This window comes from Leptodactylus fuscus, chromosome 4 (genome assembly GCF_031893055.1).
Source record: "Leptodactylus fuscus isolate aLepFus1 chromosome 4, aLepFus1.hap2, whole genome shotgun sequence".
In the NCBI taxonomy this organism is placed as follows: Eukaryota; Metazoa; Chordata; class Amphibia; order Anura; family Leptodactylidae; genus Leptodactylus; species Leptodactylus fuscus.
Genome location: NC_134268.1, coordinates 181978178 through 182004496, shown reverse-complemented (window position 1 = coordinate 182004496; position 26319 = coordinate 181978178). Strand labels below are relative to the sequence as shown.

Genomic DNA, 26319 nt, shown 5'->3' with positions numbered 1-26319 from the left:
TCCCTACCATGGCCATCCCTTAATGTTTTCTACTTCCTAGTCCCTCTTAACACATAAGAAAATATTATTAGGCTCAGTTAACACAAAAGCAGTGGCAAATTCTGGCTGGAATCTTCCTTCTTTTTTCAGGACACTGATTTAGCCAAAAAATTCATAGAACAAGGCTCAGGCTAAGTAGCCCCCATTGTGCCATTCTGCCACAGTATCCACATGACCCAGATTTGGGACTCTATTTCTTCTTCCAACCTAGCCTTAAACCATCATTACCTGTAAGTCACATCTGCAGGTAGTGATTGGCTGAGGGTTAATTTCTTATGGGTTGAGAGGGATCGGTATGTAGAGAGCATTGGGAGATCCAGGAAGTCTAGTCATGGCAGCAGTGCGGGGACTTGTATGGTAAGTAATGCTCTTTTTACATTTTTTGGCCTATTTTGAGTATTTTCATAAAAATTTTGTCCTGCTGGACAACTCCTTTAATCTGTTCCACAGGCTATAAGGTAGAGTGACAGCATATAGTTGGCCAATTTTCTAGTTCAAGGGACAATCAAGGTTGCATCTGTGACACCCATAATATGGTAGGTTGACCACCACTGAACTAGATTTATTTTATTTGCTTGTACAACCTTTTTGACAAAAAAAAGTCAAGTTATTAATACAAATGATCATCACATCAAATATCTCCATAGCTTTAAAATGTGTTACAATCTGACTTAGCAGGACAGATATGATTCTTATACAAGGAGAATGGAATACTTGGAAATATTTGTGTCCATTTTAGAGTGAATAGTGGAGCCTGGGTCTAGTCCACATGTAGATCATAAACAGTTGTAATGTACAGTAAACCAGGAGTAGAGATGGACAAACCTTGCGAGGTGCACCTGAAAGTTTTGTTTTGGACCAAACTTATTTGGTCCAAATGTGAAGTATTATTATACCCTGAAGTCTCTTCAGACTAGAGAGTATAATAATCGGAGCCCCTGGAGAGGTGTGGAAATAAACATTCATCCACACCTCTCCTGGGCTCCCATTCAGCATCTGGTGTTCCATACAGGCCATTTTCCAGTCTCTTCCAGTCTCCTGGGTGACATGAATTGCCCCAGGTCACTTCTGAGCCTTGTAATTGGGTCTCAGAGGTTATCTAAGACAGTGGACATCACCCAGGAGGCTGGAAGAGAATGCAAGATGCTTAGGAAAAAACACTAGATGCCATGAAGTTGCCGACCTCCAAAAATTGTGGGTTTGCCTATACCTGATATTTTTGGAAAATTCATAACAAACCCATCTCATTAGGAAAGTGTTTATTCATCTCTATTCAGAAGCCATAGACCTAGAGGTAACCAATGCATATGAAATGAATTTGGTCATGATGTAAATTTCCTTGGATGTTGACCGTAATTGGCAATGCTAAAGTCAAAAGGTATATCCTTGGCAGAACACATCAAAATGTCTGGACTCATTGGCAATTCACTAACACTAACTAACCAGCTTATTGTTGACCAGTTTAGCAAACCCAAATCAAATACTCTATTGGGGTTGAGTTAATAGAGGGAGGTCTTCTACCAAGTTCCCCTATCTGTTGGCCAGTCTAAAGACTGGTTCTAAAGAGTTCCTCTGACTCTAGAGGACAACTACTGTACTTGGTTGGCCCATTATTTTCAATTATAACTGTGTAATGCATTTTTTCACCTCTGGTGGCGCTGTACGGACATTGAACGATCAGTGTCAGGCTTATCTATGTACTGTAGACAACCCTTATAATAAAAATGTATATGTAACTGCTGTCAGTTAAGAAACATACGTGTAAGAAAGCATGCGTAATGATGGCATACATGAAAAGTATAGGCAACAAATTTTTTCAATGACAATAATAAGTAACTACCTGTATAAATAAAACTATTTTTATCATTGTCCTAGAAATAGTCAAATATAATCTTTATTTTTTATTGTTAGCATTGAGGGACATAAGGTTTGTGACATACACACCGTATAAACCAGTGCGCGGAGCGAGCTCTAGTCACTGTTGTCCTCTGTAACCTCAAATGAAGGGGGATGTCACAAAAAGGGTATAAAATGTAAAGGCTATCATGAAAATGTCAAGTCATGCAGTAATAGTCATTGTGAAAACAGTAAATCCAAAATGAAGGCTTTTCAGGTTAAAGGTACAGGTGTACTGTCAGTGCTGGTAGATCAATCCATAGAAGTTCTCGGTTCTATAAAAAGAAGCTGTCTTTGTACTTGCTGCTGTCAGCAGGAGGTTGATGTCCCAAAGTAGCTAAAATCTTCAGAATGAGTGGAAGAATTGGGGCAAGATATTCCAAGGATCCTTGTGAGTTAAGGAGCGGCCATAATTTAAGACACTAAAAAATTGTGTCCTCCATTTACAGGATGCGAGCAGGCTGCAAGTTCTCCTCTTGAGTGTGGAAAATGCGTTGCTGCACATAGAAAAAAGTGGAAAGGGATGAGATTGTTATTCTTAATATTATTAGAAATTAGAAAAATTGTTTTAATCTAAAAATGAAACTTATTGTGTATAGAGAACAGCGTTCCACAGGGCTCAGGGTTATCCGCAATCCTTAGAGTCAATGATCCATCTCCACCCATAAATTCATGCCTAGTTCAACTACAAGAATGGATGAATACTCATGGTTGGAAATCAGCACCTAATGGCAAAATGGTAACTTATACATCCACCACCTCTATCCCTAAGAAACACAACCCTTCAGACTAGTTCAGTGTAGTAATGATAGGGAACTGTCCCTCAGAAACCAGGTATCCTCCATTGCAAAAATCAAGCACATTATTGCAACAAAAGATCTCACCACTGGTCCATGCCTTCATAAATACTGTAATGCCCTAGAGGTAAGCCTTCCAGACAAAGAAATACATTGCCAAAATGCAAGATTAATATCCAAACTACCCCGACATGGCCTATAACCCCGATCCTTTGCTCACCGCATTGGTTGACTGTAAAATGGAGAATAACTTAAAATTTGCTTGAAGGCCTTCAAATCCATAAACAATTTAGACCTTGACTACTTGAAAGATCTTCTAAAGCCCCATAGTCCTTGCTAACCTCTCAGACTATGAATGGCCATGGGTTTATTAAAACGGGGACAAAGACCCCATTCTTGTGATCGGGAGGGGTCTCAGTAGTGGTCAGACACTTATCACCTATACTGTTGAGTATGGCTTTAAATATGGAAAACTAGACAAGTCAGTTTAAACTGGATACATTTGTACCTTCATATTTCTGCTATAATAAGCCATTTCCACATGGTCAGTATTTTGTTAATAATTTGTATCAGTACTTATAAGCCAAAACCAGAAGTAGACACTACATAGAGAAGAAATGGAAAGATTTGCACCTCTTCTGTGTTTCAGACCTGATTGTGGCTTTGGCTTACAAATCCTGATGTAAAATACTGGCCAAATACTGATCGTGTGAAAGTGGGCTAAAAGATACTCAAATGGCATGTTGTGATTTGTATAGAAAGAGTGAATACTGAGCAAAATATTGTATACCTGAATACATACCGTATATACTTGAGTATAAGCCGAATTTTTCAGAACAGTTTTGTGCTGAAAAAGCCCCCCTCGGCTTATACTCGAGTCAGCAACAGCACAGTTTACTGTGAAACACATACACATTAGGTATCCCTGTGTCTGAAAGTGCCCGGTCTACTGAATATAGGGGATCTGCAGTGCTCTTGTTCTGTCGGGAAGGGGTTAATAGGAGCACTGCAGATCCCCTATATTCAGCCAGACTGAATTCCAAGTGGGGGAAAAAAAAAACAGTCCTCAAGCTCAGGGAAGGGGCAGACAGACAACAAAACACCCCCTCCCATTCCCCAGCAACTACTGCACCCAAAAACTCCCATCCTTTTTAATTTTTGAAATTTTCCAGTAGCTGGTGTATTTCCCCCCTAGGCTTACACTCGAGTCAATAAGTTTTCCCCGTTTTTTGTGGTAAAATTAGGGGCCTCGGCTTATATTCGGGTCGGCTTATACTCGAGTATATACGGTAATAATATCCTTGACTTGCATTCACATGACTGAGTTTTACTGGTGAAACTCATATCTTTGTATCGGTGAAACTCAGTCCGTGTGTTGGTCAGATTTACCAACTTAAATGGTGTACCGGGAGAGGGATTCCTTGCATTATAGATATCTATGGTGTTAGGACTCCCTGCCTCCCAGTGACATACTGTCCTGTACTGATTATAGTATAGAACAATATGTTGCCGGGAGACTGGGAGTCCTAGGTGCATAGATAAGTGTATTGCTCTGATCCCTCTCCCGACATACTGTTCACGATGGTAATTCTGGCCAACACACGGACCATGTTTCACCCATGAATGTGAGGTCTCTTAAGTTATGATAAATTAAAAGCAGAGATTCAATAAGAACTCTTGGGGTAAAATCTTTGCCTGTTACCTGTTGTATAAAGGCTGATTTGTGATCAGATTCCGGATGTTTTTGGATGTCATCATCACTATCTGGTGGTTCCTCTTTGACCTTCACGGACGTTAGGTGATCAGTTCTCAGATCAGTACTGCTATGACTTCTAATGTTCCCCGTGGATGAAATCCTTTCTTCTTGCATTGTATAATCACTGTGATGTTCTTCTTCAGATTCTTCCAGTTGGCTTCCGGGTTGGCGAAGTTGTTCAATAGATTTGGAAAGCATCTTGAAGAAAAAAAAAAGATTCAAAAGTTCAGCTTAGCTAACATGTAGACGTGTGTCAGGGCATACGTGTGGATCTGGTTAGGAAGTTAGCTGTTTTTGACCAAAAAGATCAGAGTCCAATATGGAGAACTGCACAATTCTTAACGTCTTTCAGTATAGCCAATAAGGGTAATGTCTGCCATTAGGGAGTGGTTAGTACAGGGACTTACTAGCCCATGCGTACCATGCTCCTAGCGCCACTTATTGGAAGGTAGCTCCTTATAAATTAACGCCTGTTGCCAATATATCATCAAATAGCTATTACAGAAAATTATTAAGAACCTCCAGCAGAGAATCATACCGTAAGTCTATATGCTTTTGTTATGTATGTTACTTTTGTAGATTTGGATAAAAACAATTTTGAAGTATTATGCAAATGAGCCAATTGTTGCACTTAGGTGAGACTTCAGCCCTGGTAGCACTGCTCTTACCAATAAGATCCCTACCATCTCCTGTATGCATCACCCCCTGCAGAAAGAGATGATCCTCCCAATGCTATGACCAAACATCCTACTTAAACAGACGGAGCTGAGGGCATGCCCCTGATGTACCAACTGCCTCATTTTCATAAAACTTCATAATAGTATTTTTCCAAATCTACAAATGTTGCATGAATAATAGATTATTTATCATTATAATGCACTCTGTAATATGGTGCTGTCAGTTTAATACGATTGGAGGAGGTGATAGGCTCCCTTTAAGGGGGACGTTTTACCGCCTTCACTCATTCCAGTTCTTAACACCTGGTAATAGGCAGTGCTCCACTGATTCTTGCATAGTTTGAATTTTTTCTGTAGCTCCCACCCTTCACAAGCAATCAGTGCTGTTAGTTAGTTTTGGTGCCTGATATGCTATTTAGTCTCTGTACTGTCAGGTGGGCGGTGTCAGGCAGGAGCAGACAAGGGGTGTGATTCTGAGCTCTGACACTGGCTGCCTCTGACACTGGCTGCCTCTGGAGCTCTGAACCACACCCCCTGCCTGACACCGCCCTTCTGACATTACAGAACTTAAACAGCACATCAGGCACCAAAACGAACTGCACTTGTTGCTCGTAAACGTTGTGGGCTAGAGAAAAAATCCCAACTGTGCTGGAATCAGTGGAACGGCATCTATTATATAGATGATAAGAACTTGATTTGATAGAGATGGTAAAAGAACCTCTTTAACTTCATACTTCAAAGATTATTATTTGGGAATTGAAAAAATGGCAATATATAAATATAACATTATCACAAGTAAAACCCATTTTTAGCAGTGGGAGTGAAGTACCATATAGGAGCAGTATAATAATAATTTTAGGCTGAGGCCCCACTTTGCAGAAATGCAGTTTATTTTGTTGCATTTTTTGGAGACAAAGCCAAGAATGGCTACAAAAGGAATGAGAAATATATCGGAAGCTCTGATACTTCTACCTTCTGCTCTATCTAGTCCTAACTTTGGCTCAAGAAAACACAACAAATACTGCAACAAAAAAAGGCTGTGTTTCCGCAGAGTGGGGCCTTACCCTTAGACATATCAAATCCACTTGTTCTGCAAGAACTGTCTGCAATATATAAACAGTGGGAACGACTGAAAACTAAAAAGTGAAATAGTAATGTACTTGATGTCTGGGCCACCACTGTATGCAAGGCTGCTGTTTGTTTCCACATTGCTCATTCATACAGCTGAGCCCCGATATAGCTTGGTCATATAGTGAGGTGCACAGACAAGACTATGTACACCAGACCTTCACCCAGACTCCAACTGTGAATAACACAGATTACAAAGATACTTTAGTTTGAGTGATGATTTCGAGCCAAGATGCAGAGGTAATATAAGCCCCTTAAATGCAGGGAAAGAGTTAAAACAAACATCTCTGGAACCTGTAACAAAAAAACCCTCCTAATAGGAAACAGCAATGCCAAGGGTTATCTGCTCACTTCTCACATAGCAGGCTTTGAAGTTAGTATTACAGTGCAGAACAGACGCTACTTCAGAGCGGTTTGTGGAAGAACTTTGTTTTTCTTTTGACGTCTAAAATGAGTGGATTGTAATGATGATGCTGTGATAACAAGGAAAAAGGGGAAAAAAAGCAAAACCACAACAATTACCCTGATCTGATACATGCATTGTGCTTTATAGACCAATTGTACTCAGTTACATTTAAACATTGAATCTCTTTTGGATATGATATGAAGCTAATGCATAATTATTACTATAGGGGGTCATACCTTGGTATAGAGCCTGCCCGTAGGAATGTACTTAACCTGCATTGTGACATTATTGTGAATTATACCTGCACCATGACATCACTGTATGTATTACCCTTCAGATTTATCATTGTGGGTTCACTATCCCTGTACTGTGACATCACTGTGTTTATTATCCCAGTACAGTGACATCATTTTGTTTATTATCCCTGCAAAGTGACATCACAGTGTTTATTATCCCTGTACAGTGACATCACAGTGTGTATTATCCCTGTACAGTGACATCACAGTGTGTATTATCCCTGTACAGTGACATCACAGTGTTTATTACTAATTTGTATTGTGCTGTAGTTATTATTTCTGTACTATGACATCACTGTGTTTATTATTTCTGTACTATGACAATGCTGTGTCTATTATACCTCCTGTATTACGACATCACTATGTTTGTTTTTCCTATGATAAAATACCGCTCTGTTCCTCCTAATGGCTCATGTAACATAAATCACATTTTTAAGGAAAGTATATAATGTACAGAGTTGCACCTGAGAACTGGTGCTTGAGGTGTCCCAAAGACTCCTCTCTATTATCAATTTTAGATTAGTGGGGATACAATTTTTAGGACCCCAGCAAATCAGTTGTTAACTTAAAGGGGTCGTCCTGTTATGCACACTTCTCTCCTATCCATTGGACAGGGGATGTGTCCGATCACTGAGGGCCACATTGTGGGGTCCCTCAGTGATTTGTAAGATGGGGGACCTCCTTAAGGCTTCCTTATGACATCTGGATAATGTCTTTAGGCCTGGGCCCCATGTTATGTAGATGCCACCATTTTACAGTACCTGCAATGTGGATGGGATTCTGGCAGTAGAAATGCTGTGATTTCAAAAGTTGTCACAGCATGTCTATAATAGTCGTATCTACCGAAAACAGACTTTCTATGAAAACGTAGCAGTCTTTTGGCTGCAGCTCTTTACGTAGGGTCTTAGCCTTAAAGGAGTATTCCAGGCTTATTATTTGATGAACTACCCTTAAGATAAGTCATCAATTGAAGATCTTTAGGGGTCTGACACCCCATCCCCCTACTGATCAGTTGTTGCAGAGACTGTAGCATTCGGATTCTTCACTGCAAACCAATCATAGTGCTTTACTGTTGTATAGAGGTTGTGCTTGGTATCGCAGTCCAGCTCATTCACTTGAATGGGACTGAGCTGTGTTCAGACCATGTGACCAATAAGTGTGATGTCAGAGGTCCTGTGAAGTGTAGGGTTCCTGCTGAACTGTTCACTTAATGACCTCTCTTAAGCAGAGATCAAGTCCTGGAAAGCCCCTTTAATGGATGAAAACTTCAAAATTTAGTTTATCCCTCAAACCCTAAAAAAATTAGTACAGATGTCCATTATTGCAACTCCTGGATGGTAAATTAGGACAATGTTAGTATAAATGTGGGCACTGATAACAGAACACCCCATTCAATATGGTCCACGCCACCATCTTATATGGAGAAGAATGCTTTCTACTCCTCCACATTGTGATGCCTATGGACAAGGTCCACACGAAACAGGTTTACATTTTCAAAGAAGAAAAATCACATGGCTGTGCTGGAGCCCCCTTTCCATGGCACCCACAGCAGCCGCCCAGTTTGCCTCTATACACTGTATATAACTGTACACCTTTATTGAAGTTATAGCCAGTGCGTAAGTAATACAAGAGAAAATAATCACTGTAACATATCAGAAGAAATCAAGTCTGAGAAAAGTGTGATCAGGGCTCTACAAGAAAAAGCAGCAGTTCCCTGCACAGAAATGAATTCAATGTGACAGGAATCTGCCTTCCAAATAGAAAAGCGCGGCTCACATTTCCAAACATTAATATTTAAGAGAGCCGGCAGACTATTTCCACCCACACTCAGATGGAATGTCACCATTTGCATCGCAGGCAGAGATTTCAAGGTGTTTTACATAGAGTGGATCCCACAGGTGAAATATCTGACTGTCAAAATATATCCTAGTCCTATTTATTTAGTAAGCGCCTGTTCGCTTCATTCTAGACCCAAACTGGTTAGAAAACCAGAACAACTACAGTTAAAATATATTCCTAAAACAATAGACGGAATTCACTGGACATCATTCACTATATGGGAAACATGATAAACTGAAGACTTCATTATAGATGTAAAATATATTATATTGTATTCAGAGTCACAAAGACACAATGCAGGCTGATCAGGCGCCCTCTAGTGGTCAACACACTCAACTATGTGCTTGATACTAAATGGAGCTGAATTGTAGTTACAGACATTTCTACAATAATATCTTCTTTTATTCTGGATAATATTATGACAAGTGTAGTCTAGTGCAAAGTGATAGATGTTGTGGGTCCTGTTTAATCCACCATAGTTATGATATACTTTAACTTTAAGATGATTTTTGTATTGCCCTGTTAATCTTGATCTGGTAATGGTCTATCAGTGACCGCTCAAATGTCTGAAAGGTAATGTTTTCCTATCTGTCCATTTCCAACTATATAATGTTTTGAGCCATTCAATAAAAAAAATATACAGCAACACAGTAGTGGTATATGTTTGCTATACTATAAATGCACCTTTAAATTTAAAGGGGTTGTCCATGGACTGAAATTGACCTTAGTTCCACCTTGCATTTCTTTAAATTGGATTTTGGGTCACATGACCACAACCAGCCTTCATCCCCAGTGTTGCTCCATCCTCCTCTTCCTGTTTCACAAGTCATTACGTATGTTATGGGGCTATATTTGCTGTAGTGAAAAGGTCATTAACAAATGGGTGTGGCCGGTTGGGGGTATGTCCCTATGCATTTTCACAAGGTCCAATCAATGCTGTTAGTGTCTGATTGTCTATAGACACAACCCTGAGGAGTAGTAACGCCCAGTTGTCAATTGATTTATACATTTCCAGGAGGAATAACTGAGGAACAGCACAATAAACTAAAAATAGATGTTCCAGAATAGTTATTTCGCAGGGGGTCGCACTGCAGCTCCATGCACTTATATTAGTAAGACATACAGTTAAACAAAAATATACATCAAGATACCAAAAAACACTGCAACAAGCGCTAGGTCATCTTATTGGATGTGATATCATGACAATATTATTTGGCCACCTCTGCTCTCTGATCTATCATAGGTATAACGATTGGTATATGATGTGAATGATTGAATAGCAGCATAAATACCACAATAATATTAGTACAGTAATCCCAGTACATGCATCCTCTATATTACATAGACATTGCTCACTTTGTTCATCTGAATCTGCTGCTGATACTTTTTCTGCTTTTCCAGGAATTGCTGATGCTGCTGCTGAATGACAAGCTGTGCCAGGGTATTCTGAGGAAGGGGCGCTGACTGCGTCCTGTGCAGGGGTCTGTGACGAGGAAGTTTGTGAACCACCCTCCCAGCCGGCGAGACTCTATCTTTTGATGCTAGAGAGGTTTGGAGAATCTGAGCGCCACCTGAGGAGTCAGAGAATAGATTTAGTCACACTGACAGCAGCATGATGTTTATGATGCGCTAAAACTGAGCGAGTGTATGATGCCAGACTGGGAATATATTGCCGTGCTATGTATAGTTTCTGCAGCTGATTTTACCTTCTTCACTCCACTGAAAATCCACAAATAATAGATTTCTACTTCTATCTATTTTCTGACATCATCAGGGTCTATGAGGCCCCCTACAAATGACTAGAGCATTTGGGATTTTGGAATTGGACTTTGTTTTGTTCAAAGATTACAATATATCAAAAACTCTATCGGTAAAGGCTGCGTTGCATTTAGGACCTTTTGTCACTTACAACACTTCTACCTCTTTACATCCTTCAATAGCTGCTGTCCCACTGATTCCAGCATATTTGTGATTTTTTTTCTCTAGCCCCCACCATTCCTGAGCTATCATTGCTGTTAGTTTCAGCACAATTAAAGGGATTCTACCATTAAAAAAACTTTTTTTTCTAGGTAACACGTCGGAATACCCTTTAGAAAGGCTATTCTTCTCCTACCTTTGGAAGTGATCTCCGCCGCGCCGTTCGTTCGAAAGACTGGTTTGTACCGGTATGCTAATTAGTTCTCTCGCAGCGATGGGGGCATCCCCCAGTGCAGGAGATGCGATGGGAGAGTCTCCACTGCTGCTAGAAAACTGACTCCAGCGCCGCCTCTGTCTTCTTCTGCATCCTCCCCTTCCTTCTTCGGCTGGACGTTGGACGCCTGCGCAGTACGCTCTGTTCAGCGAACTTCGCCAAACGTACTGCGCATGCCCGTGGCCATAGTGCTGACACCGCAAGTTCACCGAACAGAGCGTATTGCGCAGGCGTGCGACGTCCAGCCGAAGAAGGAAGGGGAGGATGCAGAAGAAGACAGAGGCGGCGCTGGAGTCGGTTTTCGAGCAGCAATGGGGACCCCCCATTGCTGCGAGAGAACTAATTAGCATACCGGTACAAAACGGTATTTTGAACGAAAGGCGCGGCGGAGAGCACTTCTAAAGGTAGGAGACGAATAGCCTTTCTAAAGGCTATTCCAACGTGTTACCTAGAAAAAAAAGTTTTTTAATGGTAGAATCCCTTTAAGCTCCCTACTGTCAGTGGGCAGTCCTGGCCCGTCAGAAAGACAGGAACCGCCCACCTGACAGTAGGGAGCTGAAACTAACAGCAATGATAGCTCAGGAATGGTGGGGGCTAGAGAAAAGATTCCAATTGTGCCAGAATCAGAAGAGAGGGATGAACTATTTGTGCTGCAGAAAGAGTTTGAGTCGATGGAAGTGGTGAAAGGTCTTCTTTAATGGGGTCGTCCAGCCAGAAGAAGTTCCTAAAGCTCTGCAATAGCTCAACACCACAATGTGAGATGTTTTAATAATTCTGGTCTGTGCGCTAGGAACTCATATGTCTGTATTTCTCAGGGTATGTACATGTATGTACTTTATATCTATCTAGTATATAAAGCTGTAATAAATCCTATATACAGATCCAAAGCCCTCTTAATAGAGAATAAAGTGTTAAATGAGAAATGTGTGTACCCCTTGCCAATGCGCTTGTTGAGCAGAATACCAGTCTCTATTTGACTGCTGATAACACTAAAACCCTACAAACCTAAAGCTGCTCAGATGATAATCCTTCAGATAAGTGGCGTATCTCTTGTGAAGCTATGACATATTTCAGCGCCCGCTAATAAAATGATGCAGAGTTCCCAAGAGCAGATATTTATATGGGATGAAACGTCTTTTATATCGGTCATTGGCTGCTGCTAACGTTATGTGATTGTCATTGTTACCTGTGGCTAAAAGCTTCTGCTGCCGCATTTGTTCTTTGAGCAGTAAGTGTTGCAGTAAGGCCTGGTGGCTGCTGTTGGCCTTGCCCTCCAGGGATGTGTGAGCTGAAGACACCGGCAGGGCTCCTGCGTACTGTCCGGGGAGCGATACCCCCTGTCTGGGCCCCTGAGGCTCGTTCTTTTGTTTGTCTTTTAATGAAGATGAGGCCTGCAGCAGAAAATCAGAGAATTATTCTAATCCCATTACATGCATGTTAAGAGACAGGCGTCTTACTATTCACTGTCATGAATACGTGGTTGTATCTTACAGAGACGGGCAATGCACTAAATCTGTAGTAATAAAGCAGTGGAGCGAAATTAACAGGAGTCTTCAGTGATCAATGGTGCCCGATGACATCATCAAAGAAGATGAGGAATGGAGCAAAGATGAATCTGATTCTATTGAAGGTCGTGTCCATTTCATTTGATCATTATTTAATAGTGCTAGTGGGGCCATAGACATCACCTCTCCGCAGGTTTCTGTTTCCAGCCCTGGCAGTTCCGTCACCAGTAATGTCCCGTTTGTACGAGGGTAACAGACCTCAGCAGTGACCTCTTCACAAGCAGTACCTGACTGATGGGACGTGCCATATTTATGGAGAGGTTGCAGCACTCACCTGCGGACCCTATATCCGGACATCAATGGAGGGCCGGGGAGTGGCTTGTTATGTTTATGGCCCACTAGCAGCCGTACTAAAGAAGTGCAAGTAAATAGGACTTCAGCTGTAATGGCTGGCACAACCCATATGGAGAAGTCGTTGTGCCTTGTGTCAACAGTAAAGAGCAACGTACCAAGGGTGGATTTCTACAGATCTACAGATATGGATTCTGTCAGGTTCACAATGTCTCTCATACCAATAAGAGTGCCTTGTAGGGATATTTAATAGGGGCAGAAACGTAGCCTTATAGCCGCAAAGCAATGAAGCAGTAATAAGATTTTCATCTTTCTATGGAAACGCATTTTCAGCCGTAACCTTCATCATAGTTCTCTGTAGGAAAATCAGGTAACTCGGGCTCGCCCCTGATGCACTGGCAGGTTGATTTGCATATCCATAAAAAGATTATTTATTATGGATATGCAATACTATTATTATTATTATTATTATTATTATTATTATTATTTTTCTGCATTGCTTCATTGATGTGTGGCCCACTAAAGGCCTCTACATGGCACTATTATTGATTTGGGAGGCATTTTGGACCTAACAGACTCTTTATACATGAATAAAACCAGTGCACAAATATTTTATGTCGTAGGTATAAATTGAACTCCAATGCAAAATCTATAATATAATATTATACTGTATAACATAATGTATACTATAATAATACAACCCCTACCTATAATGGCTACTTCTGCATCCCCTATAGTGATGCTCCTGCTTTATGTTATCTGCAATTTACATATAATTTACCAGGGTTTGCACTATAGTAACTCATTTCACATATGGAATTATTCTATAGCTTTCCAGAAATACTGTTAATGGACAGGCTGGGTACAACAGTTAAGAATCCACAGCTACTTGGTGTCTCTCCACTATGGATTGTAAAGGAGGTTCCTACGTTTAGGTCTTAAGGTGCTCATACACCTTCAATAATTGTACGTTAAACACTTCTTTGGCTGCCATCTAAATGTTGCTAGTTTGACTGATGCAAACAGGGACCCCTCCATCTGCATTCTCTCTAATATAAAAAAAAGTGGTAGGAGTTTTCTTCCGCCATGTTTGTTTACTCTTCAGTAAAAAAAAAATCAGCATGTACGACTTTCTCTTGCCTTAGAAAAGTAAACAAACATGACGGAAGAAAACTTCTAGTGCATCAGTCACTCTATCAGTGTTTAAGTCCATTGTTCTGATCCCATGATGGATGAGAACAACAGACTAGTGTGAACGCACCGCAGAACACCCTCGAGAGCAGAAAGATCAGCCACTGATATTCAACACGCTTGATCTTTCTTCCCTCGACATCATCTGTTGGCAAAGAGTCAACACAGCCCCTTACACATAAGACCAACTTTACTTGGTGAGACTACCCCTTTAATATTATAATACCCTACGTAAGCAATGGGAGTGAACAATTTCCCTGTACTTTGCTATGGAATATGTCAGTGCCCTATAAATAAATTACAACAAGTAATCCCTAAAGACATGACTTAACAAATTGGTTTGGGGTCCCTATAAAATATATTATTTCCATATTTATGCCCCCTACTGTATACTATGGAACTATAAATGAGAAATAAACCGAGGAAGGAATTACAAGCATAACACTATAATTCCATATAAAAAATAAACCCTGCCGTTATGTACTAAGACATAAAAGTTGATTTATTTAATGGGACTGTGAGCAGCTCTATGAATAGGGCCTTATGAATCCGGGAAACCCATATGCTTAAGGTACTTATTTTGTTTGAGGAGTAAATCAGATCTGGATCTCATCACCCATTAATTGCTGTCACCGGGAATTTAAGGATGAAGAAGGACAGATATTTTCTTGCTTTCACTCCCTTATACCTGGTTTCAGAGCAAGTGATAATAAATCCACAGTAGTTATTTAGTTTGGACGGGAGAACAACATCCATACAGTGGTATCACTCCCCGCTGACCTCTCCGGCTTTTACATGTTTGGGATTTCTAGCACAACCTCACGTATGGAAATGTACAACATTTTATATTGCTTGCTTAGTACTCCATTACCAGTCTGCTATTCGGACTGGCAGGATATACTTCTGGCAGATGGCGGGAACTATGACGGATTTTGGATTAGGTTCTGGTTATAACAGCCCTGTTTGTATACCGAATGGAGGAGATTAGACAAATGCTCCATAGATTTTTTATGTTTGCTTGTTTTTGACGACACATAGATACTATAGATACAGAAATGCATAAAATAATACACCCATATATTCCCTGTCGTCATACAGCTTTGTAGTTGTAGGGTCATGTGACTATGTCATGAGCAAGCCCCACAACGCCTGTGGACAGTGACTAGCAAAAGAGGACAGGGGATATGTAGGTATTTCATATTGATATTTAACATATGTGTCTAAGAATATACAGTAAGACCAATGTATAGATAAGGAAGACATTGCTTAAGAATTTTTAAAAGGAGCTATTTAGATTAATAAATATGTGGCTCTAAGGGTCCATGGCGAGGATTTTGTCAATGAAAATCCACGTGGAATAAAAACCGATCTTATGTTGCAAAAATGTTGCATTACTGCTTTCACCGTGTAACACATTTCACTGTGCAGTCCTATAAAACACGAAGAACTTGAGAGTCTTCAGTAGGTGATGCCTTTTTTAATGGCTAACTAATAATGATGACAGATTACAAGCTTTCGAGATAACTCTGATCCTTTCCTCAGGTATAGTATAAAAACAATATATGGAATATCCTTCTAAAACTAGTATTTCAATATTTGAGTCGATCACAGATAGAATCCAGGATGAGCAGCAGAATGAAGAGACCACTCCACTGTTTGGACAGGAGCACCATTCATATGTATATACGGCTCATACTTCAGTTCAAGGGTCCTCATTAGAGATGAGCGAGTAGTACTCGATCGAGTAGGTATTCGATCGAATACTACGGTATTCGTAATACTCGTACTAGATCGAGTACCACTCGCTATTCGAATGTAAAAGTTCGATGCAGAACCAGCATTGATTGGCCGAATTCTATACAGTCGGCCAATCAACGCTGGTTCTTCTCCTACCTTTAGAAGTCTTCTCCGTGCAGCTTCCCCGCGGCGTCTTCCGGCTCTTCATTCACTCTGCCAGGCATCGGGCCTGGGCAGAGCCGACTGCGCATGTCGGCTTGTAGTGCGGGCATGCGCAGTCGGCTCTGCCCAGGCCCGATGCCTAGCAGAGTGAATTCAGAGCCGGAAGATGCCGCGGGGATGCTGCACGGAGAAGACTTCTCGGAAGATCCAACCTGACCCTCACTCGTGGACTTGGTAAGTATAATTTGATCGAACGTTGCCTACCCCTGAAATGAGCAATTTTCCCCCCATAGACTATAATAGGGTTCGATATTCGATTCGAGTAGTCGAATATTGAGGGGCTACTCGAAACAAATATCAAATCTCGAACATTTTACTGTTCGCTCATCTCTAGTCCTCATGTTTTTTTAGCCATTTGCATTCAGTAGAACAGGACGCTGAGCCCATAAAGATCACTGAGCATGTGAAGACCTAGAACTGATCCCATGGAATGTTATAGAGTTGTGGCTGGAAGACACTGTCCGGTTTATTGCTCTCCAATAACATCACTGTCTTCCCCACTAATATCACAGACGCTATTAATAGGAGAACGTAAAACACAATCCACATGTTTTATTTGATGTGCTGGCCATATTTCACAAAGCTGACGACCACATCCTACATGAAAAGCTTTGTTTGGGGCATTACTGTGAAAGGTAACGTCAGCATACAAATGATGTACACGTCACAAATACTTCTCGTATTGCAATGGGGTTTTTCCAATTCAGGAAAAATGTTCCAAAATTTTTTTAAAAAATTTCCAATTAAATTGACTATGGAAAATTTTTTACTCCAAAATAAACAAATAAGCTAAAAAAAAAACCTCTTTTAGCTTTCTTTAAAATGACCAAGACTGCGCAGTGTCCTACAAGTGAATTATTTGCGGTGCCCTTACTTTTTAGGCGTTCGCACATTTTTCAGTTGTCCGGTGGGACAGGAATTTTAATGAGTATTTTGCAGCCTCAGAATTACACATCTGTGTTTTTTCCTCAAATCTATCAGGGTTGACAATTGAAAGGTTAAATGCTGGATGTGCGGTTCTGCCTGTGATATATTCTCTGTCCAGCCGCCTCTCCTTACTGATCTGTGGTTTTCCTCCCACCAGCCCGGCCTGACCTGTCCCCTTCATCCATTACCGCTCTTCATCTTCCTTACAATAAATGTATTATACATGACTAGGCCCTGAAGAGCTGACGCTTCTGACTTAGAGCTCTTATGGCCTCTTTTACATATAAGCATATGTCCATTCTCCTAATGGACTGAATTGTAGCAAAAACACTCAACCAAAAACAACACAAACCCTTTTTTTTGCTTACATTGTGTTATCGTAAAAGAGTCACAGACAGATATCAGAACTTTCCAAGACTCTTCACATATTCTGTGTTTGTCACCTTTTTGCAACATTAGTGATTTCTGGGAATGGTTTGACGTTATATTGTAGTTATTTTATGTGTCACATAATATAGGTTTCTATTGGGGATGCTGCTGGTCTACAGTGTTTGTCCAAAAAGGCTTCTTTAGGGAGCCTTCACACGGAGTTACGCAGCACTCATTCTGATCGTAAAAACACGTTCAGAATGAGGACGTAAAAAGCAGCTCCCATTGACTTGAATGGGAGCCGGCATACGTGCACTCCCCATTGAAATCAATGGGAGGCTTTTTTTCCCTATTGCTTTCAATGTACTGTATTACGCGCGTAATACCTTTGGGTGATATGTAGCCACTTTTCACTACAACTGCGTACTCTTTTTCCTTTATAATAAGTTTTTTTCAGAAGTACAGAAAATCCTTTTAATACATGAGGTTACTGAATGCAAACATTTAGGCTCCGTTCCCACGGAGTAACGCGCCGCGCATTCAGACACGTATACACGTGTCAGAGTGTGAGCGCTCAAAACAGATCCCATTCACTTCAATGGGTGCCGGCTTACATTGAAATCATTGGGAGGCTTTTTAACCCATTGTGTAGCGCGCGTGTGCCGGCACACATTGAAGTGAATGGGATCTGTTTTGAGCAATCACACTCTGACACGTGTATACGTGTCTGAATGCGCGTCGCGTTACTCCGTGGGAACGGAGCCTTAGACTTTCTCTAATATAAAAATAGACCTTCAGACATCAACTGTTTGCAGCAGCATATAAGATGATGGAGAATGTTAAACTTTGTATGTCTTTGGTTTTAACCAGTTGTTAAAAATTCCCAAATTGTTAACATATCGAGACTGTCCGACCTTCTTTCCAGAGTGAAAGGTTAAATGTGCAGTTTGTTTTCTATAGAGTTTATATAGATTTACGGTCCATGGTGCAAAGGGATTGATATAAGTGCCATGCCTTGATGTATAGGTTTGCACTAAGGCTGTACAGGGAATGCAGAAGTATACACTGAACAGTAACAGAAAAGATTGAAAGGCCTTTGGCTAATACAAAAAATAAGATTGAAAGATTACTGGCGGACGGACTAGAAAGTGATTGAAAGATTTCTGGCTGCAAAAGTCCTGCGTGTAGTCCAAAGAAGCAGAAACTACACGACATACTGAATATTAGATTACAAGATGGAACTTTTCATCACAACACTGTTGCCTGTTATAGTGGGAGCATAAAGGTCGTCCATCCTGATTCTTCACACCGCCACAACACCCCTCTCTCCGTCATACGCAATACAAGGTCCAGTGCTCTTTGCTCTCTTGCCCTTGTTGAAATAACGCTTGTTTGCAGGACCAAAGTTGAGGATAGGTCTCGCTTAGGTTCACGCAGCCCATGCTGATGTAGATTTCTTATTTTTTTCTGGACCCCCATGGAAATTGCATGGATTACTATTACAGTACATTCACCTGAACTGAACTTAGATCACCATGGCACTCTAGGGGGAGCTACAGCAATTTAGGTTCAGTTGAAGCAAGGAAGTATCATGTGCTGCAGCCATATTCTGAACATTTAGGCTAAGGCCACACATTGCAGAATAGATGCAGGTTTTTTAAGCCAGCAGTGGATTAGCAGAATGGGGAAATCCTATTCTTTCTGTAGCCATTCCTGGGTTTGTCTAAAAAAAATCTGAAAAAAAGAAGCTTTTCCGCTCCCTGGGGCCTTAGCCTTAGGGTCCATTCACATGGAGGAAAATGGTGAGGAATTTGGTGTGTAATTTTCCACACCACTGAAAAAAAGCCTCCCATTGATTTCAATGAGTGCCGCTAGCTTTTTTGTCTAGTGGAAATTTTTTTTAGCAGAACCCAGTGAAATCAATGGAAGGCTTTTTTTCAGCGTGGAAAATTACACACCAAATTCCTCACCATTTTCCTCCGTGTGAATGCACCCTTAATATGATTTTTTTTATTTTCCATCCCCAAAAGGAATTTTCTTGTAATAAAAGTGGTGCTGAAGACCATTCCACTCCATAGCGGTGGTTCCATGAATATGAGCAGCTGCCGCTCTCTTGTTCAACTACTGTAACTTCAGGTACTCAAAGGCTGTCAAAACAGCTGATCTGTGTGGGCTCCCAGTGTCAGACCCCTACAAATGACGTGTTATGCAGGTAATAGGTCATCAGTATGAAAAATCCTTCTGGGACTGGACAGCCTCCACCAACGCTTTGCATCCTTCAATAGGTGCTGCTTCACCGATTTTGGTGCAGCTGGATATTTTTCTCTAGCCCCCACCGCTCCTGAGCAATTACAGATTTTAGTTTCAACTCAATATTTTAATTGGACTTCCTAGTGTTAGATGGGGAGTCCTAGGCTGGAGTAGACTGTCTAGGACAACTCACCTGACAGTATAGAGCCTAATGAACATAGGTGCCGAAACTTGACGCATACCTGGAAGTAGCCTTAAAGTTGCCCTTTTAGAATAATAATGTTGTAATCTGACATGCAGTATATACTGTATGTATACCTCACAAAGAGGGGTAACCTTGTGTAAATGTTATGGTGGCAGCAGATAATGGAAGAAAAGCCCTACTTACATTGAGCGGAGGAGCAGCAGGAGGAAGTCCCAAGGTGATGTTGGGTAATGAAGGAGATGTGTATAGGCTTAGCAGATTCATTGACTTCTCATGGTGTAGAAGAAGTTGGTGTGAGGTCAAATGCTATAACATAAAAGATATTTAGCATCACATTAATTTCATGTAATATCACTGGACCAAATGTAAGTGGATCACACAAAGAAAAATAAAATCTACATTTGGCTGTGGACACAACCAAGTTCTCAAAGTGTCTTTCACTAACATTTCTGATATACTGTAGATACATGTCATATACATTTGGTTTGCAAACATGAGATGCAAGAAGGTTTACTTAAAAGAAAAAGGAAGGGGTTATTAAGTGATCTTTGCCAGTTTTTTGGCAAATAAAGTCACACATTGTGGTGCGGTCCAAATTTCATTCATCATTTTTGAAAAGTGGAATGAAAAATGGGCAGTGTTTAGTGGGAGTAAATGTGTAAATTGTAGAGCTTATAACAAGGGTAAATTTCATATTCTGGTTTTAAGGCAAATCTTTTAAAAGTTTCCTTCAGGCTAAGTCTCCATGTGGCGTTCTGCAGCAAAAAAGCGCTCCTGGAAAAAACGGGCTGTCAACGCAACGCAACGCGATTCATCCCACAGAGCTTTAGACAGAAAGTTCACAGAGGTTTCCAATGTGGCCTTTCTGCTTTCATTATGCCTATAGAGAAACCGCCAGTGTTTCCGTAGGTATAATTGAAACGATGCGATTTCCAAAACCACGCCGGTTTTGGAAATCGCAGCATGTTCGCGGCATAGTTTTTACTCAAAGGTGGGCATGGGATTCACCGGAATCTCATCCACTTTGCTCTGACTGTAAAACTCTGTGATTTTTTTCCATGGCGTTTCCACCGCAGTAAACTAGCTGCATTTACGTCACGCCCGGCCTAAATACCTTTTTGGAAAGAAAGCTAATTTTATGTTTACCCCAGATGAGACTCAGTAGTCTTTTGGACTCCTTACACCTACATACCATCTTGTACCTTTTCTCTCAAGAATCACTTGACTAGAAGCAAAGACAACCAGGAAAAGCTAAGCAGAACCAAAGGAAGACAAAGCAGCAAAGCAGTTTCTTACCCCTCGTTCATATCTGCATTGGTATTCCGTCCGGGGGAGTCTGCATGGATACCAAACGGAATTGCAAGCGCTGTGCAATAAAAGCACACGGATCCCCTTAGACTATAATAGGGTCCGTGTGCTTGCCACACACTGCCCGTGCGAATCATGCGGACAGGAAGTAGATTGTGCCTACTTTCCTGTCCGCATGTTCTGTGCGGAGATCTGGCGGCAAGCACACGGACCCCATTCTAGTCTATGGAGATCCATGTGCTTTTACTGCACAAAGCTTGCAATTGCGTTTGGTATTCCATTCGGGGGGGGGGGCCATGCGGACTCCCCCGGATGGAATACCAATGCAGATCTGAACCAACCCTTAGAGACACTTTGTTCTAGATAATACTAAGGGTCGCAGTGGTCAAAAATCCTGCCAATTGGTCATTATTGGTATATCTTAGATATCACATGTTTTTGGTGCAGCCCTTTTAACTAATTCTAAAGCAGAGAGGAGAGAGCGATACCCCGTATTGAGAAAAAACATGGTGACAGTCAGCTTCACAACCGTCACAAGTCTATAATTTAGAAGGTCCTACACCCCCTTATTATCTACACCAAAATAATGGACTTGAGGCAGATTTGATGAAAATAAACGCTGACGGACAACAGAACAAATGCCATTGAAATCAATAGAATTTTTGATGGATCTGTTATTAACATTTTTTGAAGGATACTAAACACGGACACTAACAACAACAGTGTGAACACCCCCATACAATACAGCCACTGTGTTTGTAACTTATCTTCTGGAAATCAATTTAGTTCTGCCATGTCAGATCCTTCCGTATAGTTTCCACATGTGGTCTGACCATCTTCCTTGTATTACACTGTCTATTTTCACCTCTTCTGCATTACTCCATAATAAGACCCTCATAGGCTCCATTAGAATTAGAAGCTATGGCATAATATTATCCCCAAGGGAGTCACATCAATGAAAAAGAATACCCTGTGTAACAGTATGACAACAGTGACTGCTTTCTTCCCAAACAGAAAGCATATGGGTCTGCGATAATAGACCACCTCCAAGAAGGACCCGGCACACATAGGATTCACTAAGTAAATATAATAACTTGTCAAGCATGTAGAGGTTGGAAGGGCTGCTGGTTTTGTAATGGATAAATCTGGGATATCAATTAACTTGAGAAAATAAATTTTGCTAATGCGTAGCTGTCAGTGAAGAGCAGAGCAACACCAAAATACAGGATGTTATTCAAAAATGTAACCTTCGTGGGCCAGCCTTGTTTTCAGATGCGCTCTATGGCCGGTCTCGGGTAGTAATGGGCCAGATGAGATGGAATCCGTAAATTTCTCTTTGACATTTGTGTGCACCCGAGGGTGGAATGATAAACAAGAAAAGGTTGCACAGTAGTAAAAGGTGTTAAATTACTGTATTTATAGTAAATCAAGGAACTCGCCATTCATTGTTACATGTCACTAACCCACCTCCCCACCAGGATGGATGGGAGCTGTTAACCTTTTTATTAGTCTTAGGTGGCGAATCGTTATAACTAGAATGCAAAAAAATAAAAAATCCATCACGACTCCTAATGGGAGCATTATGTTTATGAACGGCCATAAGGGAAAATGCCTGGATTGTCTATTTTTGCTCATCAAGTATGTAGAGGTAAAAGGGTCATAAAGGGGTTTTGGGTCGATTGACATCTGAACGTTAATTAATAATAATTTATGAATTCAAGTTGGATAAATTTAGAAGTTAAAAAATGAAATATTGCTAATAAAGTATATAAAACAAATATGATATAAGTATATTGAAGGATTCAGTATCTAAAGGGTGCAATATGTCCAATATGATTTTACAATAGAGTTACAGTATAATAGGTATAAAGCTAAGGTCGGACAGACCAAACGAACATGCTGCAGAATAAACACAATTTCCCGCAAGTTATCATCGGACAAATCGTAAAATAGTGAAATTATTTGCTTGTGCTCACCTGCAGGTTTCAACTTTTGCAATGAAATCCACAGTAATGTAGAGATTTGTTTAAATCCCATCTAGAGAGCTGCTACTGTAGATATTCAGGTTGGCTGACCCGCTACAATCCTTGCCCTGTGACCCTGGCCTTATAGTCCAGGGTTGTAGTCACAGTCCGGCCGACAGAGTTCGGACACAGTTAATAGGCTTGTTATCATCTCTAGCAGTTTAGTTCCAATAATGTCATTGTACGCTCACCCAACTCCCTATTGTACTTGTACCCTGACTACCAATAAGTATTTGGACACCCATGCAAATGAAGATATCTGCGGTCGTGATGTACGTCACGCCTTTGCCGTTAAATAGGAAACAGCATTGGCATTAGTGCATTGGCATTAGTCGCATGCAAGATACCACAAAGTGCAGCGTTGTCCGATTTCGAGAAAGGGGTAACTGTGGGGTACCACAGAAATGGTTGATCCTTAAGGGACGTAGCAAGCAAAAATCGACCATGGCCTATGTGATTACAAAGTGGAAGGTGAACAGTGGTTGTTGGAATGTGCCCCGAGTCAGCAGACCCCCGAAACTGGGAGATAGAGACCGACGAGTGCAGGCCAGAGAAACCGCACCCAACCGATGGCTCACATACACCAGGAGTGTCACCAGGCATCCAGGAGTATTGTGTCGCACAATACCATCAGTAAGGAAGCATCTGCTGGGTCTACCAACTATTGGATATGAAGAAATGTTATTTTCTATTCTACCACAGGCATCCAAATACTTATTGGTAGACAGTGTATGCACTATGACTGTATATGTAATAAAAGCTTTGGACAGACAGTGAAGGAACCTTGAAGCCAGTAAAGTTGTGAATTATAATACAGGTTGTAGCTGTAATTTTAAAAGCTACTCACTTTGTATATATCCATTGTTAAAGTGGTTTTCTGGGAATTATATATCAAAAACCTATCGTTAGGAAAGGTTATCAATATGTGACACCCGGAGCTCCCATAGATCAGTTGGTTAAAGAAGCTGCAGCCTTCATGTCAATGCTGTGGCCTCTTCACCATATACAAAGCACAGTGCCATACATTGCGTAGGGGCTATTCTTGGTATTGCAGCTCAGCCCCATTCATTTGAAATGGACACAGGTACTGTAACCATGTGACTGCTCAGTATGATGTCATTGGCAAAGGGAAGAGCATAGTGGGCATATTGATGACCTATAAGCCCCAGAGATCCCCTTTAATATAAAGTGTAGCAGGTGGACAAGCAGAGAGGACTTTTCACCACATCCACCAGTTTTTTACATCTGTTCTTTTCTCTAGCCCCACCATTCCCAAGCAGCAATGCAGTTATCTTTGGTGCCTAATATACTATTTAGACTCTGCATGGTCAAGTGGACGGAGTCAGGCAGGTGCAGGTAAAGGGCATGATTCAGACCAATCGGAGGCAGACAGTGCCCCAGGTCAGAATTTCCCCTTGCCTGCTCCTGCCTGATCCACACAACCAAAAGCAGAAGTCATCCAAAATCCAGAAGAGGTTCAAGTTTTTCATTTGTAGAAATCTGTTTCTCTGTAGGCTCCATTCTTGGTTTTGGCTGATTAAAAGCTTAATTACACGGACGGGACTTTTCCCACTTATACCCACATGTCCGTTTTAATGTGCAAAGATAGATGTCAGTATGTCAGTCTTCACATTTTAGTGAAAAAGCCATAAACAGCAGTGACTAAACTACTGCAATCATTCAGTAAGCCGCCTTGGTCTTGGGCCTATTCACACAGTGCCGTTCTTGCAACGTCCACCATGCACCAGCTCTGAAAACACATTGAAGTCAATGTGTCTCTTCACATGGCTGTTTTTTAGATGGCTCATTTTTCACAACAGTCCAAAAAAATTCCAGGCTATATTTTTGTCCGTCAAAATGGACATAGACAGAGCCATATGAATAGACCCATTGACATACATGGGTTCTATAATGGCCATGTGATGACCGTTTCAAAAACAGCTGTCGCATGACCTTTATTTATTGCCGTGTTGAATACGTCACTAGAGATGAGCGAGTAGTATTCGATCGAGTAGGTATTCGATCGAATACTACGGTATTCGAAATACTCGTACTCGATCGAACACTACTAGCTGTTCGAAGTTAGGATTCGATGCAGAACCAGCGTTGATTGGCAGAATGCTATACATTGCCAATCAACACTGGTTCTTCTCTTACCTTTAGAAGTCTTCTCCCTGCGCAGCGTTCCCGCGTCCTCTTCCGGCTCTGAATTCACTCTGCTTAGGCATCGGGCCTGGGCAGAGCCGACTGCGCATGCCCGTGCATGCGCAGTCGGCTCTGCCTAGGCCCGATGCCTAGCAGAGTGAATTCAAGGCCAGAAGAGGACGCGGGGACGCTGCGCAGGGAGAAGAATCCAGCCTGACCCTCACTCATGGACTTGGTAAGTAGAATTTGATTGAATGTTGCGTACCCCTGAAACGAGCATTTCCCCCCATAGACTATAATGGGGTTCGAAACCCATTCGAACAGTCGAACAATGTGCGGCTGTTCGAATCGGATTTTGAACCTCGAACATTTTAGTGTTCGCTCATCTCTATAAGTCACATCTATGAACCTATACAGACGGACATGGATGTTTTTCATGGATAAGTATATATCCACATTGACTCCCATTATTCTTAGGGTGCCTTCACACGGAGTTACACTCCGTGCATTTTGTCCATTTTAATACATGTAAAATGTAGTAAGCCATTGAGTTCAATGGCTTACGCGCATATTTTTGCGCACGTGTGAAGGCACCCTTAAACTGGACTTGTAACGGATGTTAGGAAAGCGTCCATTTTTCATGTTCGTGTGCACGGGGTCTTAGAGGGCTAGAAATGTGATCTATGTAAAGCTGCTTATGAGTAATAATAGTAATGAGCAAGTTGGTCACAAATTTAGATATTTCCGTACTACACAATGCCTTATTTACCTTTATTTTTAGGTGCAACTTTTACTTTTTTTTGCTTTGGAAATTTTTTTTATTTTTTTTTTTTTTACTATACTGAAATCCTGCCATGGATCACTCTTTTATGTGGTCATTGCGTACTATGCACAATGCACACTCCTCTAACAGAACCATTCTTCGATGCAATTTTGGATGGCCGCCTCAGAAAATTCTCTCTGTATATGTGAATATATACGTAGTCTTTGTATATAAAACCCTCCGCAGCCTAGGATATTACTGAGTGTCAGAGAAGCTGGTATCTGCAAAGTTTGACTT

At 41.1% G+C, this 26319-nt stretch overlaps 1 protein-coding gene across 2 annotated transcripts in view; it reads right to left on the bottom strand.

Moving 5' to 3' along the window:
* Window positions 1-1325: 1325 nt before the first annotated feature.
* The window catches only part of HDAC9 (histone deacetylase 9), a 328489-nt gene continuing 303495 nt past the window's right edge, over window positions 1326-26319 (bottom strand). For both annotated transcript variants that reach the window (XM_075271432.1, XM_075271431.1), the window contains 5 exons: window positions 19966-20088; window positions 12212-12416; window positions 10191-10405; window positions 4435-4686; window positions 1326-2432 (listed from right to left, as the gene is read on the bottom strand). In XM_075271432.1, coding sequence (XP_075127533.1) covers window positions 2379-2432; window positions 4435-4686; window positions 10191-10405; window positions 12212-12416; window positions 19966-20088 — 849 coding nt within the window. In that variant the 3' untranslated portion in view covers window positions 1326-2378. The remainder of the gene's footprint in view (window positions 2433-4434; window positions 4687-10190; window positions 10406-12211; window positions 12417-19965; window positions 20089-26319) is intronic.